The 23,728-nt window shown below is 64.8% G+C and overlaps 1 protein-coding gene across 10 annotated transcripts in view; it reads right to left on the bottom strand.

Annotated features, from left to right (window-relative positions):
* Positions 1-21,721, bottom strand: part of SH3TC1 (SH3 domain and tetratricopeptide repeats 1) — a 45,066-nt gene extending 23,345 nt beyond the window's left edge. For 2 of the 10 annotated variants that reach the window (XM_047847223.1, XM_047847222.1), the window contains exons 1-3: positions 21,544-21,717; positions 1,735-1,956; positions 78-152 (exon numbers count right to left, since the gene is read on the bottom strand). In XM_047847223.1, the coding sequence (XP_047703179.1) occupies positions 78-152; positions 1,735-1,924 (265 nt within the window). In that variant the 5' untranslated portion in view covers positions 1,925-1,956; positions 21,544-21,717. Of the gene's footprint in view, positions 1-77; positions 153-239; positions 1,715-1,734; positions 1,957-5,294; positions 5,433-7,500; positions 7,702-14,349; positions 14,495-21,543 lie in introns of those variants that run through there. The other 8 variants (XM_047847226.1, XM_047847232.1, XM_047847229.1 and 5 more) reach the window with 8 other exon arrangements.
* Between the last annotated feature and the right edge of the window lie 2,007 nt (positions 21,722-23,728).

The raw sequence follows: 23,728 nt of genomic DNA, 5'->3' as shown, positions 1-23,728 counted from the left end.
GGGCGCCAGGGAGCCCACATTCACGTCCCCACCCACACTGAACCCTGCGGTGCCACGTGGCATGTGAGGACATCTACCTGTGGGGCAGGTTCCCATCTGGCCGGGAGGGGTCCCAGCAGCCGGCCCAGAGCCGCCAGGGGCCGGGGAGGCATCTGTAACACAGCAGGTTTGGGGATCAAGGTCAGAACAGGCACAAACCCCCCCAATATTTCTGGGGGAAAAGAGGTGTGTCCGCACACCTGCGAGGGGACGAGGACGGGGCGGGTGTGAGGGTCTCCCTGTGCTGCAACATACGGCACGAGTGTTGTCTTGCTGTGCCGGAGTCTAGAAAGTTCTCACCGGCTAAAACCAAGGTTTCGGCAGAGCCGGCTCCTGCTGGAGGCTCCGGGGGGTGGGGTGGGGGGGGTGGTCTGTCTCCAGCTCGTCCGCCCCCCTCGATCTCTGGTTCTTCCTCCCGTCTCAGAGCCAGAAGCCCGGCAGCCTCAGTGTCTCTGATTCTGACCCTGAGGTTTTTTTCCCATCTCGGGATCCTCGACTTACCCCGACCCCTAAAATCACTTCTGCCATACGTTCTGGGGATTAGGACGTGGACTTCTTTGGGGCCACCGTTCTGCTGACCCCAGAGGAGAGGTGACAGCCCGGAAGGAACCCAGAGTCCGGGGCAGACAAGGCTGTGTCCTGTTCAGTCTGCACCAGTCGCTGACCGAGGGTGAACCGCGCCCCCTCGGCCTCGTGAAGTGAGCAGGGCACGGCCGACAACCCGGCTAGGGTTGTGGAGACACCCCGAAGTGCAGGGTTGGTGGAGGGGGCTCACGCGGGGGCCAGAGGGGAGGACGGGCTCTGCAACTGAGCGACAGCCAGGAGTCTGCTGACCGGGCAGGTGTCTGACTGCAGGACCCCTCCCCCTTGGGTATCGGCACCCAGGAGGGCCACCCTGGCCCCTTCCGTGTCCCTCACACCCGGAAGGACCGAGATGACAGACGTGATGTGCCTTGTGAAGCTCTGTTCCCTTCCTCCCAGCACATCCATCATCCACTGGCCACTCAGCTGGGCATCTCCTTGGCCAGGCCCCCTTTGGGAGACCCCCAACGGGCAGCCAGGCAGGGGACCGGGAGGAGGGAGGAGATGTGAGGACAGGGGAGCCTGGGGAAGGGCAGGAGGCACAGGCCGTCCCTGCCTCGGGGACAGGTTCCCAAGTGGGGAAACCGAGGCCCAAGTCAAGCCAGTGACAATCAGGATTACACCAGGGCCCGGGCAGGAGCGCGGCCATGCTTCTCAGAACAGCCTCCTGAGCCCACGTCTCTGGGTTCCTCTCTCCCCCCACCCTCCCCACCGAAAGAGGCCCGGCCTGGTCCTTGCCCGGTCCTTCCTGGCCACTGGGCCCCTCCCAGGGCGTCCTCCTCAGAGGAATGGGGCGGTCCCATGCTGAGCAACCCCAGGGCTTTATGTCCTGAGGACAAAGCAGGACTGCGGGAATGCAAAGGTTTGTAACAGAGCCATTCATCGAGGTGCAGCCGTTCTAGAACTTTCCCAGCCCCCTTCCCCTTCGCCACGCCAAGTTCTGCTATCGCGGACACGCGCCCCTGGAGACACACTAGCTGGGCCCCCGTCTCTCGCAGGGTGAGAGGGCACTCACTGGGCACGGGACTCTGTTTCGACACACACCCTGGCCGCAGACACGGCTCCGTCCGCGGGCGGCTGGACAACAGGGAGGACGGTCCGAGCTGTACTCACCACCTCTGACCACAGCCTGGGCTTCCTCGGGCCCCACGCGCTCCCAGGCGACCGACGAGCTCACGGCCGCTCTCTGGACCTCGTGGCCGCGGCCACCGCCTCCCGAGGGCCCCGCAGGCCCCCTCCCCATCGGGGCCGGCCCCTCGCCAGCCGCGTCCCCTGGGCCCTCCATGACGGGCGGCGGCACCATCAGCACCGGGGGCTCCGCATGCCCGCTGGCCGCTGTGGGGAGAGCAGAGGGTGGTGGTCAGCGCTGAGGCCTCTCCGGGAACACGGGTGCCCACGGAGAGGCCGCCACAGGGGCCGGGGTCAGGAGAGAAGCCTCCGCTTTGCCTGGAGGGTGTCTCCGCTTCCTTTCGGAGGTCTGTCCGTCTGTGCGTCACTGCCTCCCCGGCTGGGACGACCCTCCGAACCCCCAAGCCCCCAGCCACGTGCTCTTCCCGAGACGCGTGCGGCGTTTGCCCGGTGAGGAGGCCAACACCGGCCTCGCCTGCAGGTGGACAGACGGGGCCCCGTTCTTGCCGGCCCACGGGCCACCAGGAAATAGCTCAGAGCCCGACCCGTCCTGGTGCTCGAACATCCCTGCAAGCGCTGGACGGATGTGTGGGAACAGGGAGCAGAGAAGTCCTCGCGGGGCACCCGGCACCTTGCATTTGAGACGAGTCCCCCCTTGTGTCCCGTCCAGCTAGAGCTGAGACGGACTCCCCCAGAGGCAGCCACCCGGGTCCGACTCGCACCAGCCTCAGTGTCGCTGTGATTCTGGCCCCGGGTTCCCAAGAGATCCCGTTGCCCCTTACAGCGACCCCCTCGGCTCCAGCTGGCTCAGCGGGCTCGGCCTGGGCTCTCGTGGGGCCGCTGGAACGCGGTCCCATCCCACTGGTCAGGAAATGGGCCAGGTTCCGGGCCGCCGCGGAGGAAAGGAAGCCGGTGGGGGACGGCAGGGAAGGAGGAAGTGGCCGAGGCAGAACCGAGGTGGATCGGGCCACTGCTCCCCACCCCGGGCGCCCTTGGGCCTCCCAGCCACCCTTCCCCCCCCCCCCCCCCCCCAGGAGCTGTCATCAAGCTTCACTCGTGCCTGGGGTCAGAGATAAGAGGCTGTTACAAATGGACAGACGGTGCTGCTCCTGGGGTGGGAGCTCTGTTACCACTCAGGACACAGGGCAACAGAGTCCCCTTTCCAAAGGAAGGTGGGGGGGGGGGGCGGTGGCAGGGCCAGGGCTGAGGAAGGGAGGGGAGGACTCCCAGCTGTGGCCATTGGGACCGGGTGCAGCCGGGTCTTGGGGACACAGGTGGCAAGGGATGGCCCTGCTCGGTCACGTTTCACATGGAGGTCGATGAAACAGTGCTAGGACGCACAATTAAGGGAATCTCCCTTATTTCGGGCCTCCCTGATCCCTGATGATGAGCTATGGGATTTCAAGCCAAAGCCGGAACAGGCCGGCAGGAATCCCCTCTGCACAGAGCACACAGAGACAGGAAAACACCCCCGGCCCCCCTCTCCGGGGACAACAATGCCAGTGTGGCTTCCTCCCGGCCCACCCCCTTCCCGACGGATGCTGGGGAGCAGGGCCCGGGCAGCGGACAGAGAACTCGGAGGCAGCAGCGTGGAGCCCCCAGCCTGGACAGCCCCACCGGCCCCCGGCCCTGTCTCCCCAAGGCACCTGCTGCCCATGGCAGGAGGCAGGACGCACACTGGGGCAGCCGGGGAGGCGCCGTGGGTCTGGGGTGCAGCCCAGATGAGGTGAAGGCCCCCAGAGGCATTGCGCACCCCCACGAAAGCTGAGGAGCCACTGAAGCGTTTAAAGCCCGGAGTAGCGGGTTTGGTTCGGTGCCTTGGAAAGTTCCCGCTGGCACTTGTGCAGAACGAATTGAGGAGAGTGGAGACAGGGCTGCCCTGGGCCTTGGGTTTATTTCCTCCCCTCAAGTTTTCACCAAAAACGAAGGGGCAGCTGGACCTTTACTAGACCCAGTGTGGAATATTTTCACAACTCTTTACAGAACTCCATCCGTTCAAAGCCCCTGTTCCCGCCTCCCTCCAGACTCCCCAAACCCGAGGACTGGAGAGCGAGCCGGGTTCCCAGAAAGCCACCCGCACGTGCCAGGGCTGGTTCCGGGGCAAAGAGAGCTCTCCTGACGCTGGAGGTGAGGGGAAGAGCGCTGGGCAGTCAGGAGGGGCGCAGGGGGAGGTGGGGACCGCGTGTGGAGGGGCTGACAGGTGGCTGTCCATGTCGCCAACGGCACGGTGGGGCAGAGCCCCAGAGACAGCCAGACGTCCGAGGTCGCTGCAGCCCTGCTGTCCCAAGGGGGGCAAAGCATGAGTAACCTCACAGCTGGGCGAGTGGAGAGCGAGGGCGGGGGCCCAGACCTCAGGCTCCCACCCCCTGACCCCAGGGGACAGGCCGACCCCTCCCGCCTTGTGCTCCTCCCAAGCTACACAGGACGCGCAGGGTCACCGGTAAGGCCCCGCCCGCCCTCCTTCCTGGCCTTGGGGATTAGCGGTCAGGGCTCCCGCGGGAGGCCCTGCTCGGCCCCCGACACACTCAGTCCAGCCACACGTGTCCTCCACGGGCTGGGCACCAGCAGGCGTCCCAGGGGCACTGGGCAAGCGGTGGCGGCTTGCCCAGGCTCCCGGACGGTGACTCGGGGCGGGGGGGGGGGGGGCCTCGGCCCCCAGGGGCTTTGCCCGGCCCACCGCCCCGCGGACCCTCCGTTTCATTCCCCGAAATGCTAGAGCCACTCCTGCCGGGGCCTTCTCAGCCCATTCCAAGCCAGGATTGCCTCTACGATCCGAACGACAAAGGCGGAAAGAAGGAAAAGTCGGAACAGCCACAATAGCTGCAGAGGCAGGGCTCCCCGGGTTTCTGGTGCCCCTCGTGTGGCCTTGCCAGACAGCCCCTCACTACGGAGAAACAGGGACCCTCCCCCCCCTACAGGGACCAACACTCCCCCAGCAGCCCAAGGCCCCCAAGGCTTACAGAGGCGATGCCCCTGCTCCTCCTCCAACCGGGACCTGATTCCCATCTGAGGGGCACAGCCTGGGGGGGGCGGGCAGGAGGCACCTGACCCAGGGAGCAGCCAGCACCCCACCCCCCCACACACGGCCAGGCCCCGCAGCCCCTCCCCTCTCCAGGGATGCCGCCAGGGCCCAGGGGAAGAAGCCCACTGGGGTCTGCAGTCACCCAGGGCCGTCTCCACACAGCCTCGTCACTCAGGCCCTGGCGCCTGCACCCCCTGCTCCCCGCGCCGTCTCCCTCCTCGTAAAGCACGAGGCCCCCCCCGCACCTTCCTGGATATGGCTCCGTGTGCTGGCCGCCCGCCCCAGCCCCCAGCCACGTCCAAGCCCCAGTTGATTCTTTCCCTCCTCGCCTCACCAACGCCGCTCCCCACACCTGCTCCCGCACCGCTGCCCGCCAGAGGCGGATGTCAGGACCGGGGTGCTCAAGGGGCTTTGAGGTCAGTCCGCCGTCCCTCTGCCCTTCCACTGCGAAGCCCACGCAGGGGCCCAGGCCTCCCACCCCGCCGGCCACGTCACCCTTCTGGGGACAGGTCCGCGTCCCCACCTTGGGTACAGGAGGGGCCCTGGCAGCCGGATGTCAGCCTTTCGTTCTGCCCGCCTCTGCCCGCGGGTCAGGACTCGCCCGTCCGTGTGCGCGTCCGGGCCCATCGTCCGGGCTCCCGGCAGCCTCAGGGACAGCTTCCTGGGGAAAGGGGAGGCTTCCTGGGCTCACAGACCCTCCCCCCTGCTCAGTGATGGATGTGCCCGAGCAGGCGGGGCCCCCAGTGACAGGCCTCAGCCCGGGGTTCCTAGTCGCGGCCGGAGATGAGGAAGTGAGCCCAATCTCTGCCCAGAGTTCCCTCCCCGCTGGTTCCTATAATGGCCTTGCCTGGCCTCACAGGCCGTGGCTCCTGCCGTAGACGTGGCTCCCACACTGCCGGGGCCGCTGACCTGCGGTCCTGGGGGGCTGCTCGCTGGTCACCATCAACGGCAGACTCTCCCTTCCGGCCTTTCCCTCTCTGTTCGGTGTATCTGGGACAAACCCAGGGGGCACCTGCTGGGTCCGCAGCAGCCCCCAGGCCCTGGCCAGCGCCCAGCCCAGGAGGGGGGAGTGTGGCCCCAGAGCACAGACACGTGGGGTCGATGGGCCGGGAAAGCCTGCGCGCCCCCCTCAGCCCACCTGGAGGGTGAGAACGAAAACTCGCGCCTCACGGGGACGTTGACGCAGTGAACAGATGGTACTCCAGGGTGGCAGCTGGCACTTAATAAGTGTGGGTTTAGTAGAGGGCGAGATCGTACCCTTCCAGCCCGGAACACGTTCAGGGAGGTCTGGTCGGAGCATTCACTGGGCTCGTACTGAACAGATACCTTGTGGGCCCACGCAGACCTTGTCCAAGCTCCAAGAAGCATCTCTTGACAGCTGTCTGGTCACCCCGGGACTGGGGCGACCAGTGTCCCCCATATTCGTACCCACCAGGGAACCCCAGAAGGCGTCTTATAAGAAGAGGAGGGACACAGACAGACAGACACGGGGTGGGGGCCATGTGACCACAGAGGACAGACGGAGGATGCGGCCCACCGCCCAGGAGCGCCTGGAGTCCCAGGAAGAGGCGGGAAGTTCCCTCCCCTGGAGCCTCTGGAGGGAGCTGGACCCTGGAGACACCTTGAGTTTGGACTTTGGGGCCCTGGACCGCGAGAGAGTCAGGTCTCATCGCCGGCCGCCGCGTGTGGGGCTGTGTCGAGGCAGCCCCGGGGAACTAATTCACCTGTGACCCCCGCGCCTGCTTTCTCTGCCGGAGGCAGGGTGGAGCCCACCCACGTCATGGGATTTTGTGAGAATCAAGTCAGAACGGCCCATACGGGATGCGTCGTGGTCACTGACAGCGGTGTTGACGTTCTGAACAGACAGCACCCCCAAGTGCTAACCAAGCACGGCCGTTTAATCTTCGTGACGACCCAGGGAGCCGGGGTAGGGGGCTGCCACTGTGCCCTTTTCACAGGTGGCCAACCTGAGGCTTACAGCCAGGGACCCGGCCCTGCCGGGGGGGCGGGAGGGGAGGGGAGCACACATGGGATTCGAACCCAGAGGAGCCGAGTGCAGCACCTGTCTCGGGCCCCCGCCCCGCCTCCCGCCAGGAGTTTAGCCACAGAGCTGGGGGTCCTGGGGCGCCTGGAGGGGTCACTGGAAGCTGGGAGAGGGTCTCAGTTGGTGTGCTGGGAGCATGTACCCAGGGCAGGACCTGGCGTTGGAAATCCTGGGCCCGTGTCCTCCCCCACGACCGTCTGGTGGGTGTGCCTGGTCAGGGAACTCGCCCCATCTAGTTGACGGAAGAGGCCCAGGGTTGGTGACCTCGGAGTGGCCAGGCCACCGCTGCAGAGCCACCCTGGGCTGTCTTGGGGCGTCTCCTGCGGCGTGTGCCCGAGGTGGCACCGTTCCAGGGCAGGGGACGAGACCCCCGAGACCCGGAATCCCTTATCGCAGGCCACGTGCTCAGCCGGGGGACAGGCCAGCTGAGCGCCCGCACGGAGTAGGGTCAAGCGAGCTCACAGAAGCCAGGCTGGGCCAGCGTTCCCGAGTTCCGGCTGCTGTCTACTAACCGGGACCCAGACCTCCGGGCTCCCCAGGCCACAGCTCTGCTCCCACGGTCCCAACACAGCAGAAAAGGCTTTGAGAAATCCAAAGTTGAGAGGCTGTTCTTAGACCCCACCGTGCGCAGCAAGACCCGGCTCCAGGGCCAACACCTGCCCCGCCCGGCCCAGCGTCCCCATACCTGCTCCCGCTGCTCAGACGCCGCTCCCCGCCCGGGGTGGGGGGGGTGGGCGGCAGGACCGCAGGCACCCGGTGGCGGCTCCCGGCCCCTCGCTGGCTGGCCCCGCGGGCTGTCCCGGCAGCCGGGCCGGCCGGCCGCCCACAGCCCAGCTGTCTGCACCGAGGCTGCCACCACCCCCTGCTTCCTGCCACACTTCCTCCCTGCGCCCCGGGCCTGTGGCGCGAGGTTGGCCCAGCGCGCCTGGCTTTGATCATTAGCTCCTCCCTGGACCAGCTCCAGGCCCCGCCGCAGCCTGCCCACCGCCCAGCCCCCAGGCTGTGAGAGCCGGGGAACCACCCAGGTTCCAGCCTGGGCCCCGGGCTTGGGGAAGTGCACCAGCCGCTGGCCGAGCGGCCCCACCAAACCTCAGCCCTGCTCTGTTCCTCTTCCACTTGCCCACACGGACACACACGCACGGACACACGTGCAGCCCCGTCCCTCTGCCAGGTGCTACCCCAGCCCATTGGCTCGCCAGGGACAGATTGGGGTCGGACCACAATTCTCCTTGCTCCCTGACTTCCCACCGGCTCTGGGCCCCACCTGGGGACCTGGGCTCCGCTCACCAGGGGTGGGGGGGAGCTAGGCAGGGAATGAACTGGGGTCAGCCCGCAGCCCCGTCCTCCCGTGCGCTCACTGAGTCAAGGGCACGGCTCCAGTCGCCGGCCCCAGCCGGGCCCCAAGAATCACGGCAGGAAAGCCACCTTCTTCCCTGTCCTGTGCTCAGACGGGCCAGGCTTTCACACCTGGCCTGGTTCAGACCAGGAAAAAATCTCCAATTCCGTAGAAATGTGACTGTTTCACACACAGTGAAACTGAGGCTCAGGGAGGTCACGTGATATGCCCAAGGCCAGTGACGATGAGAAGAGCCCAGAACGGGTCTGACAGATGCCGAAGCCCCGAGGCCGGGGTTTCTAAGGGCCGCACTGCTGACACTTGGGACGATCGCTCTTTGCCGTGGGGAGTGGCTGCTGTGTAGACGTGGGATTTCAGCAGCACCCCGGCCCGGCCAGCAAGACGCCCGTACCGCCCACAGCCCAGCTGTGACGGCCACACACATCTCCAGACATCAGTCACCTGGGGACAACGGTCCTCACCCTCCTGCCCGCCTGTCCTTCCTCTCACCGGCTCCTGGTGTCACCCATAGCCACCAAAAGTTACCAATTCCCCTCCCTCCCTGCGGGGCCAGAGCCCAAGTGCCTCACTGGGTGGAGCCGGCCACTGAGGCCGAGAGCGGGCGAGGGGCTCCCTCTGGGGGCTCCAGCAGGACACGGGCACAGCCATGGCCGGCACACGCCCAGCCCGGCCACCCCGCCCGCTGCACAGAGACCCCACAGCGGGAGCCAAGAGTCAGGGGGGGGCGTTTTCACAGTCTCCCTGGCCGCGGGCAGACCTGACGCTCCTCTGTGGGTCCCAGGGGCCGGAGCAGGGGGTACAGCTGCTTCCTCGGGCAATCCTTCCCTCTGGGAGGTGTGGCCTTGTCTCCCTGGAGGGACAGCTGTGAGGGTCACACTGCCAGTGTCCTGGGGCTGCCGTGACGGAGCTCCACAGACCAGGTGCCTCGGTCCCTCCCCGTCTGGAGGCCAGAAGTCTAAATCAGGCCTGGGCAGGCCTGCGCCCCCTCCGGAGGCTCCTTCCCGCCTCTTCCAGCGCCCTGTGCCTCTGCCCTCACAGCCCTGGGGCCCGGTGATGCCCTCGTCCGTGTGAAGGGCCCACTGCGCATTGGAAGTTGGATTCTCCTTGCCCCCCCCCTGCAGGATGGGTGCTCCTCCCCTGCGGCCACTCTCCGGGGCGGGCCTGCCTCCCCCATCCAGACACAGGGGCCCCAGCCCCTTTTGCAGGGCAGCTGGCCACCTGCGGATGCCCACGGACGGGCCCACAGCACCCCCGGGCCCCCCTGTCACCCCTCCGGCCTTCTCACCGGAGGGGAGGGCTCCTACCACAAGAGGTAGGGGGTGGGCACCTGCGTCCGTGGACAGCACCTTGAAGGTCAGCTCTGCCGCGCTGGCCACACGACCTTGGCGTTTTGGATTCTCACGGAGGCCCCAGATGGGGTCAGATGCTATTCCGCGGTCTTAGTCTCGGTCATCACGAGGATGAAACTAGACGCAGGAATTGCCCTAACAGAGCAAGTGTAGACGGTTGCTACAGCTGCACGTAAATGTCTGTCCATTTTACAAATGCCCGTGTCCAGGCTCTCCGGTGGCCGAGGCCCACGGGCACCAGGGGCACAGCTCTCCAGGCAAACGAGAGCCCTCGGCTGCCCACCCCTCATTATGCCCCTCACAGCCCGGGGCTGGCCTGTGCCACGGCCCGGGGGACCCCGGGGGCTGCTCCTGGGCACCAGCACGGAGACCTCCCTCTCCGCCCCCTGCGTGCCCTCCACGCATCCCCCTGCTCCTCTCGGCCTCCACCCCGAGCCTGTGAGGTGGGACCCCCGGCTCCCCAGCCTGCGCTCCAGAACCCCACCGTGCGCACGACACCAGATGCTTGGCCTCTTCTCCCTTTGTTTTTCTGGAAATTGTGCTGAACGAGGTCTCAGATGGGCTCCACATCCATAACAGGGTCTGGACACACTTCCTCTCCTGGCCATTGTCCCCTGCTGCGGCCTGAGACCCCGCATCCTGTTTGTCTCCGCAGCTATGCTCTTGGTCCAAGGCCAGGGGCGGGGGTTTCCCAGGGCCTCCCCGAGTGTGCCCAGCGTTCGTCCGCGCTGCAGAGCACTCAGACTCCACAGGATGCACCCCAGTTCCCCACGGCACACCCCAATCCGGTGTCTCGACTTTGCACGGCACACCCGGACTCTGCTGATCTCACCGACCCCAGAGAATGCAGCCCCAAGCACAGGGTGCCCGATTCTGCACCGTGCACCCCCAACTCCGGAGTGCACCCCAATTCCACAAGTGCACCCCAGGAACCCTCCAGAGGAAGAACAGGAGCTTTCTAGGTCAGGGGACTTTGCAAACAAGGGTCCCTCGTGGAGGCTGGGTAGGCGGCCGGCCCACACTGCCCAGGCTGTGAGTCCCTCTGGGAGAGCCTGTCACTCCCCGGGTCTCGATGCCCCCTTGCAGAAGGTGGAGTCCCACGTGGAGGTCTCTAAGTGCCCTCCCCCCACCCACACAGGCCTCACAAGGCTGCGGTAATAAACCCCATCACACTTGCAAAGAAAATGCTAGATGCGTGGGTTAGAGCCCTCCTGGTGTGAGTGTTACCGCCACGCGCTGGACGCAGAGGCGGCTCCCGCCCAGGGTCGCGGGGCCCGCAGGCAGTGGCGCCAGCCGGGGTCTCAGGTCCACCCAGCACCGGGGCGGATGCCCTGACTCCCAGGAACCTGGAGAGCAGGTCCGGTCCGAGGCCGGTGTTTTGCAAGTCATCAGACCCCATGCTTCGAGCACCACAGTCTGATTTTAATTCTCTCGGACGGCAATTCTGCCCCTTTTCACATCACAGGGACCGGCCGATGTCTCGCTGAATCGTACGGTGCCGGGGGGGGGGGGGGCACGGCTGGAAGCTGCCCAGCTGTCCACAGACTCCAGTGTCCATAGAGCTTTTCTGAGCACCTGCCTCTGGGGCCCGCCTTTCCCCTCCTCCAGGAAGCCCTCATGCAGGTATGAGGGTGCTGGAAGGAAAGCAAAGCAAACCGTGAGCGCGGCGCTTTCCCCGACAGAGGGGCGAGCACCTTTGGGAAGCGGGATGGCTCGTGTCCCGCATTTTGCCGCTCGGGACGAAGAGACACGTTTTCTAGCCAGTGTGGAAGCCGTGGGCACGACTCCCCGCACCCGGGAGAGCACGCGTGTCCGCGGAAGCCCGGGGCCTGACACACCACAGCCCACGCTCAGGGTGGGAGGCTGGCCTGGCCTGTGTCCTCTGTGCGGCCTCGGGGAGTCGCACAGGACTCGGAGGACACGGAGGCTCAGAGAGGGGACGGGGGGAAGGAGCCGCACGGGCAGGGCCTCCCCGAGGGGTCATGTGGACGGTTATGCTGAAGCACACGGAGCCTGGCACTCTACGTCCCTTGACCACACGCTGCCACTCGGTCCCTGTCTCCCCAGTGTCCTTTTCAGGGAAGACAGTCTAAGGCTTCCTTCCAGATGGAGGCTGTCCCAGGTGGCCCTGGGAAGTACCCAAACCGGTTATGTGTCCTTCCCTTGGGAAAGTCTGCACCACCCAGGGGACCAGCTGTACCTGCAAGCCCCCAGCCCAGCCCAGCCCAGCAGCTGTAACTTCCAGGATGTTCTCCCAGGGTTCCTGGTGCCCCCTCTCCCGCCCTAAATCCGCCTGACTCCACCCTGGACCCTACCTTGTGATACAGGCAGAGATTTCTTTCCTCCGAGCCCTTAGGCAGCTCCTGCCGAACCCGGGGCGCTGACTCACCCCTGCTCAGCGGGGATGGAACCCCGGGCTGCAATCCAGAGCTGGGACGCCGGGGGCTGAGGGGGCCCTGCCTTTCACCCTTCGCTTATTTCTTATTGTTTAGCTCTTGGGGCAGATAGCAACAGCTGTGGTCAAGTGAAGATAAAAGGCGATTCTGAATTTCGTCACGTCCTCCTAAGGTATTTCCAGTTCTCTGGGACTGTGACCCAGGCCTCCCCCGGCCCAGCTGGGCTCCCCAGGACACCCTCCCTTGCCCGTGGCCCAGCGTCTTGCTAGATCCCCTACCCGATCTTGAGATAGCTCTGCTCTCTGGGGTTCGACGCTCCCCGCCCCCCACCCCCATCAACGATCTTGGCCCTCCCATCTCCGCTCTGCCTTCCAGGCTCCCGGCCATCAGGTCCCACAGGCAAACTGGGGAGACAGACCTGGAAAGAGGGTGGGACAAAGTAGCACGGTCCTTACAGGGGCAAAGGGAAGCCTGGGACGGAAAGGAGAGGAGGAGAGAATCAAGGAAGACTTCTTGGAAGTGGAGGCCTCTGGGCTGACGAGGCCAAGAGGGGGTGTCGCAGAGGTCTTCCCGGGGCCAGGGCCAGACAGAAGAGCCCTTAAACCCAGCCTCCACCTAGACAACCCGTATCCAGACACATAGCTCTGCGGCGTTATGGAAGCTGGAGAGGCCAGGTCACGCTCTTGCCCCCAGGGTTAATCCACAGCCGGTCAGAGTGGTGAGTCTCAGGAATGCAGAGGCCCCCAGGGGCGGTAGGGTAGGGTGTGCGACTTCTCCGTACTCCCTGGGCTCCGGGTCTCTCCAGCCGCCCTGGGCGGTAGAAAACAAGACCCGCTGAGGCCACACAGGCAGTTCTAGAGCGGAGGCGACAATGCTTTCTCATCAGGCGGGTCCAGGCCAGGGGAGCGTGAAACAGAGGAAGCCACGTAGGCGGTAGGCGGCGTTCACGCAAATGGTCCACAACAGGTGCACCTTGTGCAGGTGAGACCTCGTATACAAAACAGGGGTTGGATCCGGCCCTCAGAGTGGGCCCTGCTCTGGAGAATGGGTGGGGTGGGCACACGTGGAAAAGCATCTCAGTATCCCCGCCCCCCCCCCCCCCACCCCGAGGCAGGAAGGAGCCAGCCCACAGGCGTTCCCTGCCGCCCTGGGATTGGGATGTACAAAGGTTCAAGCGGAGTGGGGTGGGGGCCAGTCCTGGCGCCGGGGACGGGGCACAGGCTTGGAGCTGGCCCAGGGGAGAGCACATGAAGCTGCGTCCTGCCCCCTCCAACCCCTGGTCGTGGCTGTACCTGCAAACACAGTTAAATTGCCAAGTATTAGCGAGGACCAGCACTTCGTGTGTAGGAGCGTCAAATAAACCCAGGTGACTGGGGAAAGAAACCGAGACTCAGGAAGAGAACGCCCCTCAGCCAAGGTCGCGGGAAACAGGGTCCCCAGCGTTCCCGTGGTCCACGCTAAGCAACACCCCGTTGTCTTTCCCGGTCTCTGGCTCCCCATCTGTGTGATGCAGATGTGACCCGGCCTAATGCAATCTTCCAGACAGGCAAACAGACAGGGCAGCACGCACCCTCCGGGGCCCATGTCCCTGAGCCCCACCCGGGTCTAGGAACCCGGAAGGTCGGGCTGGACATGCCCGTCGGCACGCCCGGGTCTGAGGACAGAGGCATTGGGGATGGAGACAGACTCTGCGAGCCTGGAGCCTGGCACCCAGCTGCCACCGGCCACACAAAAAGGGCCAGAACGGGGCCGTGCCCAGCAAGGCACCGCCGGTGTTTGTTATTTTTGGCCTCAGCGGCTGAAAATGCCCCGATCAAAGATGAGCAAAGCTCGAGTCGGCGAGATTTCAGGAACTGCTCTTTGCAAAACAAGGATATTGGGACCAAACAGGCCTGTGATAACTGAAGGCCACCCCGGGGCCGGGTCACAGGCTGCAGGAAGCTGTCAGCAGTTCCCGAGCCTCGGCCGGGACTGATGACGCTCCCCGCCTCCTCCCCACCCTCCTCCCCACCACCCCCCCCCCCCCAGGTCATGACCATCCGGCCTTCACGCCAGGGACTCGCTGACTCGGCCGGGCAGGGCGGCCCGAGAGCTGGCCGGGCGCGCCTCCAGACCACGCTCCTGCATCTGGAGCGGCCAGGGAGGCCAGGTGCTTCCAGAAACGGAGACTTAAGTGGGGTGCCCCTCCTTGCACCCCAAATAACACGCCTCGGGGCCTCAGAGGAAGCCGGTTAGAAGGCACAGAGACTATCTTCGCTGCCCGCCTAGGGAGCCTGTGCCTCACGCCTGCAGGGGCGCCACGGTGCCCGCCAGCTCTCAGTAGCCCCCTCCTCGACGAGGGATGGGGTCCCAAGGGGCCACACGGCTGCGAGTGGCCAAGTCTCAGGAGCACCCCGGTTTCTCCCTTTGTAGTACAGGCGCATCCTACCCACCGGACCGTCTGGCTGTGGGCCGTGGGGTGACCCAGGGCGGGGTGCACGGAGGAGGCGGGAGTAGCGGCCCGAGTCGCCCCGGCTGACAGACGAGACCCCAGGGACACCCTGATCCCGCTGAACCTCGCTCCCCAGAGCAGCAGCATTCCTGACTCTGGGTGTGGGACCCCGGCTGGAATTCTGGACATTCCCCGGAGCCCAGTCACCAGGGGGCGGATCTGGAAACTCGCTTACGCAAACATTAACCCAGCAGAGCACACGCGTCCCAAAGGCCTCCCAGGCGTGAAGGTGAAGTCCTCCCAGCCCCGACCCATCTCCCTGGAAACCAGGCCCAGGTCGGGGCAGTGGGTGGGGGGGGGCGTGGGCAGGCTTAGGCGGGAATTTCCGCAGGACTCACTCCCGAGGCCCCCTTGGCCTGTGCTGGGACACGCAGGAGGGTGACCCTGTCAGCCCCCAGGTCGCTGAGGGCATTCGGGGGGCACGTATTGTTTGGCTACTTCCCCTCTTCCTGCTCCCTTCCCAGCAGCACCTCCTTCCCTGCTCAGCCCGGCCTCGCCCCCCCCCCCCCACCCCTGCCTCAAAACCGGCCTCGTCCAGGCCACCGGCTCCCGCCACGTCCGCCTCCCTGTTTTCTCGGCCCAGCGGACCACACGCCCCCTCCGAAGGCCTCTCTCTGCACCTGCACCGGCCACACCTCTCCGCCCGCACCGGCCCCGGGCGCTCACGCAGTTGGGGACTTCTGGAGCCGTCTGTCTGTCTGTCCACACTGGCGGTTCCAGGGTTCCATCTCTGAGCCCTGGGGGCGGAGCTGGAGCACAAGGCACTCCTCTTGGGGGGACCTGGACACCTGCCCCCCACGGCCCCCGACCCGTGGCCATCTGAGCCCCCGGCCCCGGCCCTGCATTTGCACGTCCCTCTTCCTGGTCAGCTTCTTCACCAGGCTCTGACCGCCACTCGCCAAAGCGTCCCGCTGGCCCTGCTTCCTTCCAGCACAGATCTGCCTGCCGGGCGCGCAGAAGGGGCGGATCCCTGAACGACGCCCCTCGGAGGCCCTGAGCCCTACAGACGCTGACCTTTTCCACCTGCCCATTATCCAGGGGCTCCCTTTCTTCCTGGCCTCCGGGGGGGCCAGCTGGGCGGACGAGACCCGAAGCGTGTGTGAACGGCACCGGGCGGGCCCTGGCCACAGCACTTGTGCCCTCTGACCCATGTCACAGAGACGGGGTCAGGGTCACAGCCTCCTCCGCACGGCCCGCCATGGGCTCTGAGCCCCACACCTGTGCCCGTCCCACGCCGGCCGCCCAGAGGCGAGCTCTCATGGGCCGTGTCACGGCTTCCGCGACAGCCTAGCGGCCACCCCCAGGGTCCCCTCTCACTCGCTGTGGGATGTGCACCTCCTCCCCCTCCCTCGCCAGCGTGCAGAGAGCGTAGCTCTGGGGTCCAGCCACCCCATGCACCGGTTCCCGCGGACCCGACGCTGGCTGTGCACAGCGTGCCAAGACGGTCGCACAAAGCAGAGCTGTTACGGTCATTACTATACAATGAGGGCAGGGCTCGGGGGCTGCAGCACCGCCCAGCCCCGCACCTGCCGGCCCTACTCGGTGCCCGGCCCAGGGCGTCAGACAGCCCCGCCTGCAGAGCCCTCAGCCTACTGGTGACAGCAGCCAACGAAACGTATGGAGACAAGACAGCACAGCCGGAGCGACCGGGACAGGGGATGCCCAGAGAGGCCGGGGCCACCACACGGCCAGGATCCCGCCTGGGGACAGCTGGGGAGGCTGCCTGGAGGAGGCGCTCGGAGCCAAGCCTGGGCACGTGAGCTACATCCCCCAGCTTGAGCTAAACACAAAGCCTAGGGCTTCTTATGGCCCCAGAAAGTAGGAAGTGGGAGGGAGGGAGGGACAAAGGACAGACAGATGGATGGATCCCACCCTGGCGGGATGATGTCAAAGGGACGCAAGAGCCAATTAAGAGCTCCCAATGGCCAAAGCGAGAATACTAGGAGCATCAAAATAAAGTAGAATCGGGTTGTAACCCAAGGTATAAAATAAACATCCTCAGCTGGGCCTGGCCTCTCCTCTGAGTCCCCATCATCGCCCACCCCACTCACCCCATCAGGGAGGACAGGGAGCTGCCCGCACATCACCCCTCTCGGCCCTTCTCCACCGTGAGCGAGGGCTTTGCACGGGATGCTCCTCTGCCTGGAGCACAGTCTTCCCTCCCCGGCGAACTCTCATGCCTCCTTCCAAATACGACTCGGCCCTCACCGCCTCTGGGAGCCTTCTGGGATTGCTGCCGCTTGTGGGAGGGGTTGGCAGAGGAGGGGAGGGAGTGCTTTGCCTTTGCCCTGTCCACCTGGGCCCGGCCGACCCTCCCACAGCTCACCCCTCACCGCACCCCTGCAAGTCTCCCAGAGCCGGCCGAGGGCGGACAGGCACTGTGCCCTCTAACATGGTGCCCGGTGCCTGGCGGGGGCTCAGCGACGTCCTGTTCACTGACCCGAATCCCAGGCTAACGGGCGCCTTGGGTGAGTCATTTGCCTGTCAGCCTCAGGCACCCTATCCATGGGCAGGACAGGGTCTGGGACGGGGGCGTGGGTGCCCCATAATTACGGGAGAGAGCCCGGTGACACGGGGCCACGCTCAGGGCCCGAGCGCGGGGCACCTGCAGACACAGCCTCTTTTTTTTATCTAATTGTATCTAAAACAGTTCAGATTTAGAGAAACGTCGCCCTGAAAGCACACAGCTCCCACACACCCACACCCAGCGTCCCCTGCGGTTAACACGTCCCATGCCTGTGGCACGCTTGTCACACTTGGTGAACGAGTCACACACTGACTCGTCATTATTCACCAAAGTCCACACTTGGTTCAATTGCCTCCGTTTTCCCCTGATGTCCTTCCAGTCCTCAGAGCCACCGAGGGCACCACCACATTTGAGTGTCCCTGCTCTTCATGACCTTACTTTTGGGAAGGACTGGCCACAACCTTGTTTGGGGAATGTCCTTCCGTCGCGATTGGTCTGGTGTTTCCCCATTTAAAAAAAAAATTTTTTTTTAATTTATTTTTGAGAGAGAGAGAGAGAGAGAGCAGGGGAGGGGCAGAGAGAGAAGGAGACACAGAATCGGAAGCAAGCTCCAGGCTCTGAGCTGTCCGCACAGGGCCTGACGCGGGGCTTGAACCCACAAACTGTGAGATTGCGACCTGAGCCGAAGTCGGACGCTTAACCGACGGAGCCACCCAGGCAGCCCGAAAAAAAATTTTTTTAATGTTTATTTATTTTTGAGAGAGAGAGAGACAGAGACAGAGTGTGAGTGGGGGGAGGAGCAGAGAGAGAGGGAGACACAGAATCTAAAGCAGGCTCCAGGCTCTGAGCTGTCCGCACAGAGCCCGACGCGGGGCTTGAACTCACGGACCTCAAGATCATGCCCTGAGCCGAAATCGAGAGTTGGATGCTTAACCAGCTGAGCCACCCAGGCGCCCCTTCTCACTTCCAACAACCAAACCTGCTGCTGACCTGTCGCTGAGTCGGGCCAGGCCTGGGCCCCGCTGCCAGCGGCTGTTTTTAGCCGAAGCGCGCCTGAGAAGCCTGCCCTCTCAATGCGGGCCCTACGCCGCACCAGAGGAAAGACCGAGCACCCCGCAGAAGAGCAGTGGGACCGGGTCCTGTCTGTTAAGACAGAGCAAATGATGCTCAAACTCCCCAGCCAGGCGTGCAAAACGATCCCAAGGGACTCGGTCACCTCCCGGTTCAGCGAGACCGGGCCTCGGTCAGCCGGTGCCCGGGACCAGTGTGAGGGCGGGCGAGCCACCAACAAAACCGCGGCCCTGAGCGGCAGCTCCGCCTCCGGAATTCCCCGGGGCACACGGCCACCCACCAAGGAGATGGCGGGGCTGCCAGGGCGTCCAGGCTCCTTACAACAGCTGCACCTGGGGAATAGCCCGGGCGTGGGACTGACGTCGCTCCAGCCAGCACCCAGCGCCCAGCAGCACAGAACGGGAAGCTCCCCGCGGCCGACCGGGAAAGGTCCCCGAGACCCAGCGAGGGGGGAGACTGAGGTGCGGGGGTATGTGCGTCATGCTGCGTCTTGGGCTCTAAAGGGGGTCGGAACGCGTCTGCGTTTGCTGGCGTTTTGCCAGGTGGTGAACCTCATCACCGGGTGCTGTGACGCCTTGTGCACACCACGTGTGCGGATAAGGACGCGGTAGGAGGTCGGGGCCGCCGGGACGGGTGCAGGGGGTGGAGCAGGGGTCCGTGTTACGGAGGCGTGAGCCACCCTCACTGAAGGCGGCGGCGGGTGGGCCAGACTGAAGCCAAAAGGAGCCACACGTTCTCACTGGGGGCCGCTCAGCACGGGGCAGGGGTGACAAATTCTCAGACTTCTGTACAGGTGCCGAGCCGCTGGAATTTGAACAATTAAGTAAATGGACGGTGGATGGTGAAAGCCAGGTTTGTCACTGTTGGAGTAGGGCTACAGAAAATCAAGGAGAGGGGCTGGAAGAATCCATACGGTGATGGATGACGGGCGGGGACGTCAGGTCTCAGTTAATACAGACACATTCTGCATACGGAACTGCTTACATCGGTGTGTGTGCAAAGTACTTAGACCCGCGTACGTAGACGGGTTAGACGCGTACGCGCTGACTTGCGGATACGTGCACACGCACGGGTCAGTACACTCATAGTTGCGGATCTGTGTGAAAAAGAGAAGACCTAGGTAGCCGCAAGCACCCCCAGAGTGCGGACAGATCTTGGTTCCTAAGACCATCCTCCAACTGAGGGAATCAGGACCCTTGGAGAAACGCCCGGCTCTAGGACCAGGCCAGCAAAGGGCCAGGGTGGGGCCTGGCTTGTGTCGCCACAGAGGAAGGAAGTGAATGAGTGGGTGAGCGAATGGATGAAATGCCACCAGGACGGGGTGAGTCGAGGGGACACAGGAGCCCACTGAGAGAGCTCCCAATGGCCAAAGCTAGAAAGCTTTGAGCAACAAAATTAATTAGTATCAGATTAGAACCCACATTACAAGATATCCATGAGTCTATCCAGGATAAATCCATGAGCAAATACATAAAGGCGGGAGAAGGGACAGATCTCTCCCCTGCAGAAGAACCTCCAGTGATCTACGTGGAGACACCACCCCCGAGGAGGGGGGCCCCCTCCCCAGTCCTCAGGTGGGCACCGAGCGCCGTGACCTCCCGCTAAGAGCACAGCGCGGGACAGTGGGGAGGGGGCCGTGCGGTGGGGAAGCCCGGCAAACCCGGCCGCGGCCGGGGGGTCAAGGTCAGCATCCCGGTGACGGCGGGTGCCCTTGACGGGACGCGAGGAGAGGGCACTCCGCCACCCCGGTCTTCCTCCCAGGGACCCGCGATCCCCGTGTAAGCACGGGAGACGATCAGACGAGTCCCGGCCGAGGGACCTCGCACACAACCCCTGGCCGGGACTCCTCGCAGAAATTGTCACAACACGGCAAGTCTGAGGAGCCGTCCCAGCCCCGAGGAGCCGGGAGACGGGCAGACAAAGCGTCACGTGACGTCCTGGGCGGGCTCCTGGGCAGGGAGGGGACACTAAGGGGAAATCTAAGGGAATCCGAGCCAAGGATAGACTTTACTTAAGAATAAAGTCTGGTGGCTCAGTCAGTTAAGTGTCCGACTTCAACTCAGGTCATGATCTCACAGTTCGTGGGTTCCAGCCCCGTGTCGGGCTCTGTGCTGACGGCTCAGAGCCTGGAGACCCGCTTTGGAGTCTGTGTCTCCCTCTCTCTCTGCCTCTCCCCTGCTCTCTCTCAAAAAAAATTTTTGTTTATTAAAAAAAAAGAACAACGGACCCATAGTTGTGCACCAGCTGAGGCAAACGCACCCTTCTAATGTAAGATGTCAAGGGTCAAGGAGACTGGGTGGGAGGGTATGAGAACTCTGTGCTAGCTTGGCAGTGGTTCTGTAAATCTAAAACTGTTCTGAAAGGTGAAAAAGGTGGAACACCAGGAAGCGGGTGGAGAGGGAACCATTAAGACCCACACGCACTGGGGGTACAGCCGGGCCTGCAGCCGACGGCCTGGGGCGAAGTCCCAGGTCCACTTGCTGTGGCCCTGGGCCAGCCCAGGAGCCTCCCAGCACCGCACCTGCACCTCCCTCAGCGGGGCTCAAGGACACCGAGGCAGGCCTTGGGCGGCCCATCCTAGCCTCCAGGGGTCTCGGCCACGCTGCAGCACCCAGAGCCTCGGGCCTCTCCGTGTGAGTCAAGGAGGAGGAACCCTCACGGTCCATCCCGAGAACCCTGCAGCCACTGGGGAGGGGGACGGTCACAAGGGTCCTTGTGCCTGTGCAGAAACTGAGGCTCAGAGCAGAGCAGCACCTGGGGCCACGGAGGGGCCCCTCACCCCGGTCAGCCTGTGCCAAGTCCACAGCGGGGGTCGCAGGACTGTGGGGGCAAGGCCCCTCCCTGGTCTCGTCCACATCTGGCCCCATTCCTCTCCCCATGGCCCTTCCCTGCTCCAAGCCTCTCTCAGGCCCACCTCTGAAGGAGCTGTCATCCCTGGGGCCGGCGGGGCGACAGGGACTTTGGCCCCTGGGGGCTGAGATGGGGGCTGGAGAAAGAGGGGGCGCAGAGAGCAGGGTGCCGAAGTCCAGGCAGCTAGGGCCGCACCAGGGCGAGGGAAAGCCAGGACCCCGGCCCCTGCCACCAGCCCAGGGCTGTGGCTCCTCTCCATGGTCATCAGCACAGACGGAGGCCGCTGACCGAGTGTGGGCCTGCACGGGGCCCCCGTGACTCTCTCACCCTACAGACAGGGACACTGAGGTACAGAGGGGCAGGGTCACTAGCTCCCAGGTGCTGGGCCAGGATCAGAACCCCTGGGCCCACTGTCTCCTGAGCCCTCCCTGGGCCCCAACCTGGGGGCAGGCACATCCCCCCCTCACAGTGGCCACCGCGACAACATCCAGCGTCACCTGCCGGCTCTCAGCTCCGTTCTCAGGCGTGGGGACACCAGGCTGGCCTTTCCTTGGCCACCTGAATCCCAGCCTGAAGCAGCGCCCGCCCTGCTGCTCCCCGACCAGGCGGGATTGGAGGGCACGCCCCACGCACGCCCTCCCCTGACCCCACCTGTCCAGACAGGTGAGCGGGAGGCAGGCCGGGGGCTGCCGCCGCGTAGGGGTGGCTTCTCCCGGGGCAGATCCAGCCCAGTGGCTGGGGACTTACCCTGCCGGGGGGCAGACGCTGCCAGCGAAGGAAGAGAGGGAGGGAGGCTGCCTGGGTCCCTCACCTGCGGCTGCCGAGGACACTTGCCTCCTGGTCCCGGGCCCCACAGGTCGGTGGGTCCGGCCGGGCAGGATGCACACGCTTTAGGCCCCCAGGCTCCAATCAGGTGGCCCGATAGTCGCCCAGGTCATTGGTCACGCCCACGACTACGGCCCGCCCCTCGAGTCTCCTCCCCCCTGACCTTCCTCCTCCTTATCTGCTCGGAAGTCCCCGGTCAGCATTCCCGAGCTGGGAGGGGAGGGGTGGCCTGGGGGGAAGTGCAGGCTCCAGGCCTGGTGCGCGGGAAGGAGGGGGGGGGGACCCTCAAGGAGGAGGGAGGCCTGGCCCCTGCACGGCTGCAGGGGGCGGGGACAACCCACCGCTTAGCTGGGCTGCAGAGAGCTCGCCCCTCCAGGGGGCCCTGCTTCCTGTAGCTGGGCCTGGGGGCAGCTGGCCGGGCACTCAGCAAACACTTATTGGACACCTACTGTGTGCCGGGCCCAGCGTGAGGTCAGCAGTGGGTCAGCGAAGGGGGGCAGGGTCTCTCGTGTGGGGTCCAGAGAAGCCCACATTTGCTCATGATGAGTCACCTGCCGTGTCCTTAAATTTGGAGTCTAGACTCCAAGGTCCGGCCCAGAAATCTGGATTTTCAACAAGTTCCCAAGTGACCTTTGACACCCCCGTCCCCAAAGGGCACGCCTACCTTCAGATTAAGCGACAGGGGGGCACTGACCCGCCCGGCCCCGTCCCCTCCGCAGACCCCTGACCACGAAGGGAGGCAGACACCTGCCCTACCTCGTCAGTGCTCGTGAGGATAACTGGCTAGCGACTGTTGGGGGCGGGCACCCCAGCTGTGCATCTTCACCAGGCATCCCGGTGACTCTCGGCCACGGGAGGTGATTCCTGCTGTCACGGGCGGAGGTGGGCAGGGAGTCACTGGCTCAGGAGTCGGGACACACTGGGCTGTGGGGCCTGAGCGCCCGTCCTCGTCACCCGTGGGGATGCGTGAACGAATGACCTAGGCAGTGTCTGAGGCGTTCTCCGCTTTGCGAGAGCGCGGGGTAGGGTTCTGCATGGCCCTGCCGGCTGACAGCCGATGGCACCGGCCGGGCGGCCCCGACGTTGTCCAGTCTAGAGACCTTCCCGCAAAGCCTCACGGGCTTGTCCGTGTGTCCAGTGCTCCCCCAGGACTGGGCTCCTTCCAGGGAGGACGGCCGGGTCCCAGAGCTGCCACCCCCGTGAGGGCCGCCCACCGCCAGCTGCCCTCAGCACGTGCAGCCTAGAGACTTCTGAATGCCTCTCAAGGATCCAGGGGGTAGAAATCCCACGAGGAAGCCAGACGCCCGGCTGTTCCGGAAACTCCAAGAGCCTGGCTGCATGGGGCGGCTTTCCCGCCTGGCCCACTCGGGGCTGGGGAGCTTCCCAATGCCCACGGTGACGTGGGGGCTCCACCGATTCACTGGGTGGCATCCTGTAGGGACTGAGCTGTGACCCCGCTTTCCCGGGCCTAGTGGGGGCCCAGCGGCCAAGCCCCGTGGCTCGGTCCCCAGGAACCTGTCGGGCGTCCTGGGGCCCGTGGGGATCCTCCAAGCTCTCGGACGGTGCCCAGGGGAGGATGCCGGTCACCAGCCTGGAGGGGCGTAGAGGTGGTGAGGGTGAGGGCCTGCGGGGGGGCCAGCACCCCACTCACGCCTTTGATCTCAAAGGCTCTGAGCACCCCACCGGGTCTGCCCTGGGCCTGCTGCCGGCTGGGACAATAAAGGCCCCAGGCCACACAGCAATGTGGACACAGTCTGATCCCGAAAGTCTGCAAGCAGGGGTCCTACTGTGGGACTTTCCCCTGCTGGAGTCTTGGGGTCTAGGAGCTCTGCCCACCCCCTACCCCGGCCTCGCAGTTTCTCTCATGGGACCACACTGGGTCAGGGCCCCTGTACTTTTTTTTTAATGTTTGTTATTTTGAGAGAGAGAGAGAGAGCAGGGGAGGGGCAGAGAGAGAGAGAGGGAGAGAGAGACAATCCCCAAGCAGGCTCTGCACGGACAGCAAGGAGCCCGACGTTGAGAGATCACGACCTGAGCCGAGATCAAGGGTCGGAACGCTTCACCGACGACGGAGCCCCCAGGCGCCCCAGGGGCCCTGTGTTTTTAA

The sequence above is a fragment of the Prionailurus viverrinus genome, unplaced genomic scaffold, assembly GCF_022837055.1.
Source record: "Prionailurus viverrinus isolate Anna unplaced genomic scaffold, UM_Priviv_1.0 scaffold_45, whole genome shotgun sequence".
In the NCBI taxonomy this organism is placed as follows: domain Eukaryota; kingdom Metazoa; phylum Chordata; class Mammalia; order Carnivora; family Felidae; genus Prionailurus; species Prionailurus viverrinus.
The sequence above is the reverse complement of the archived record's forward strand: the minus strand, read 5'-3'. Positions and strand labels throughout refer to the sequence as shown.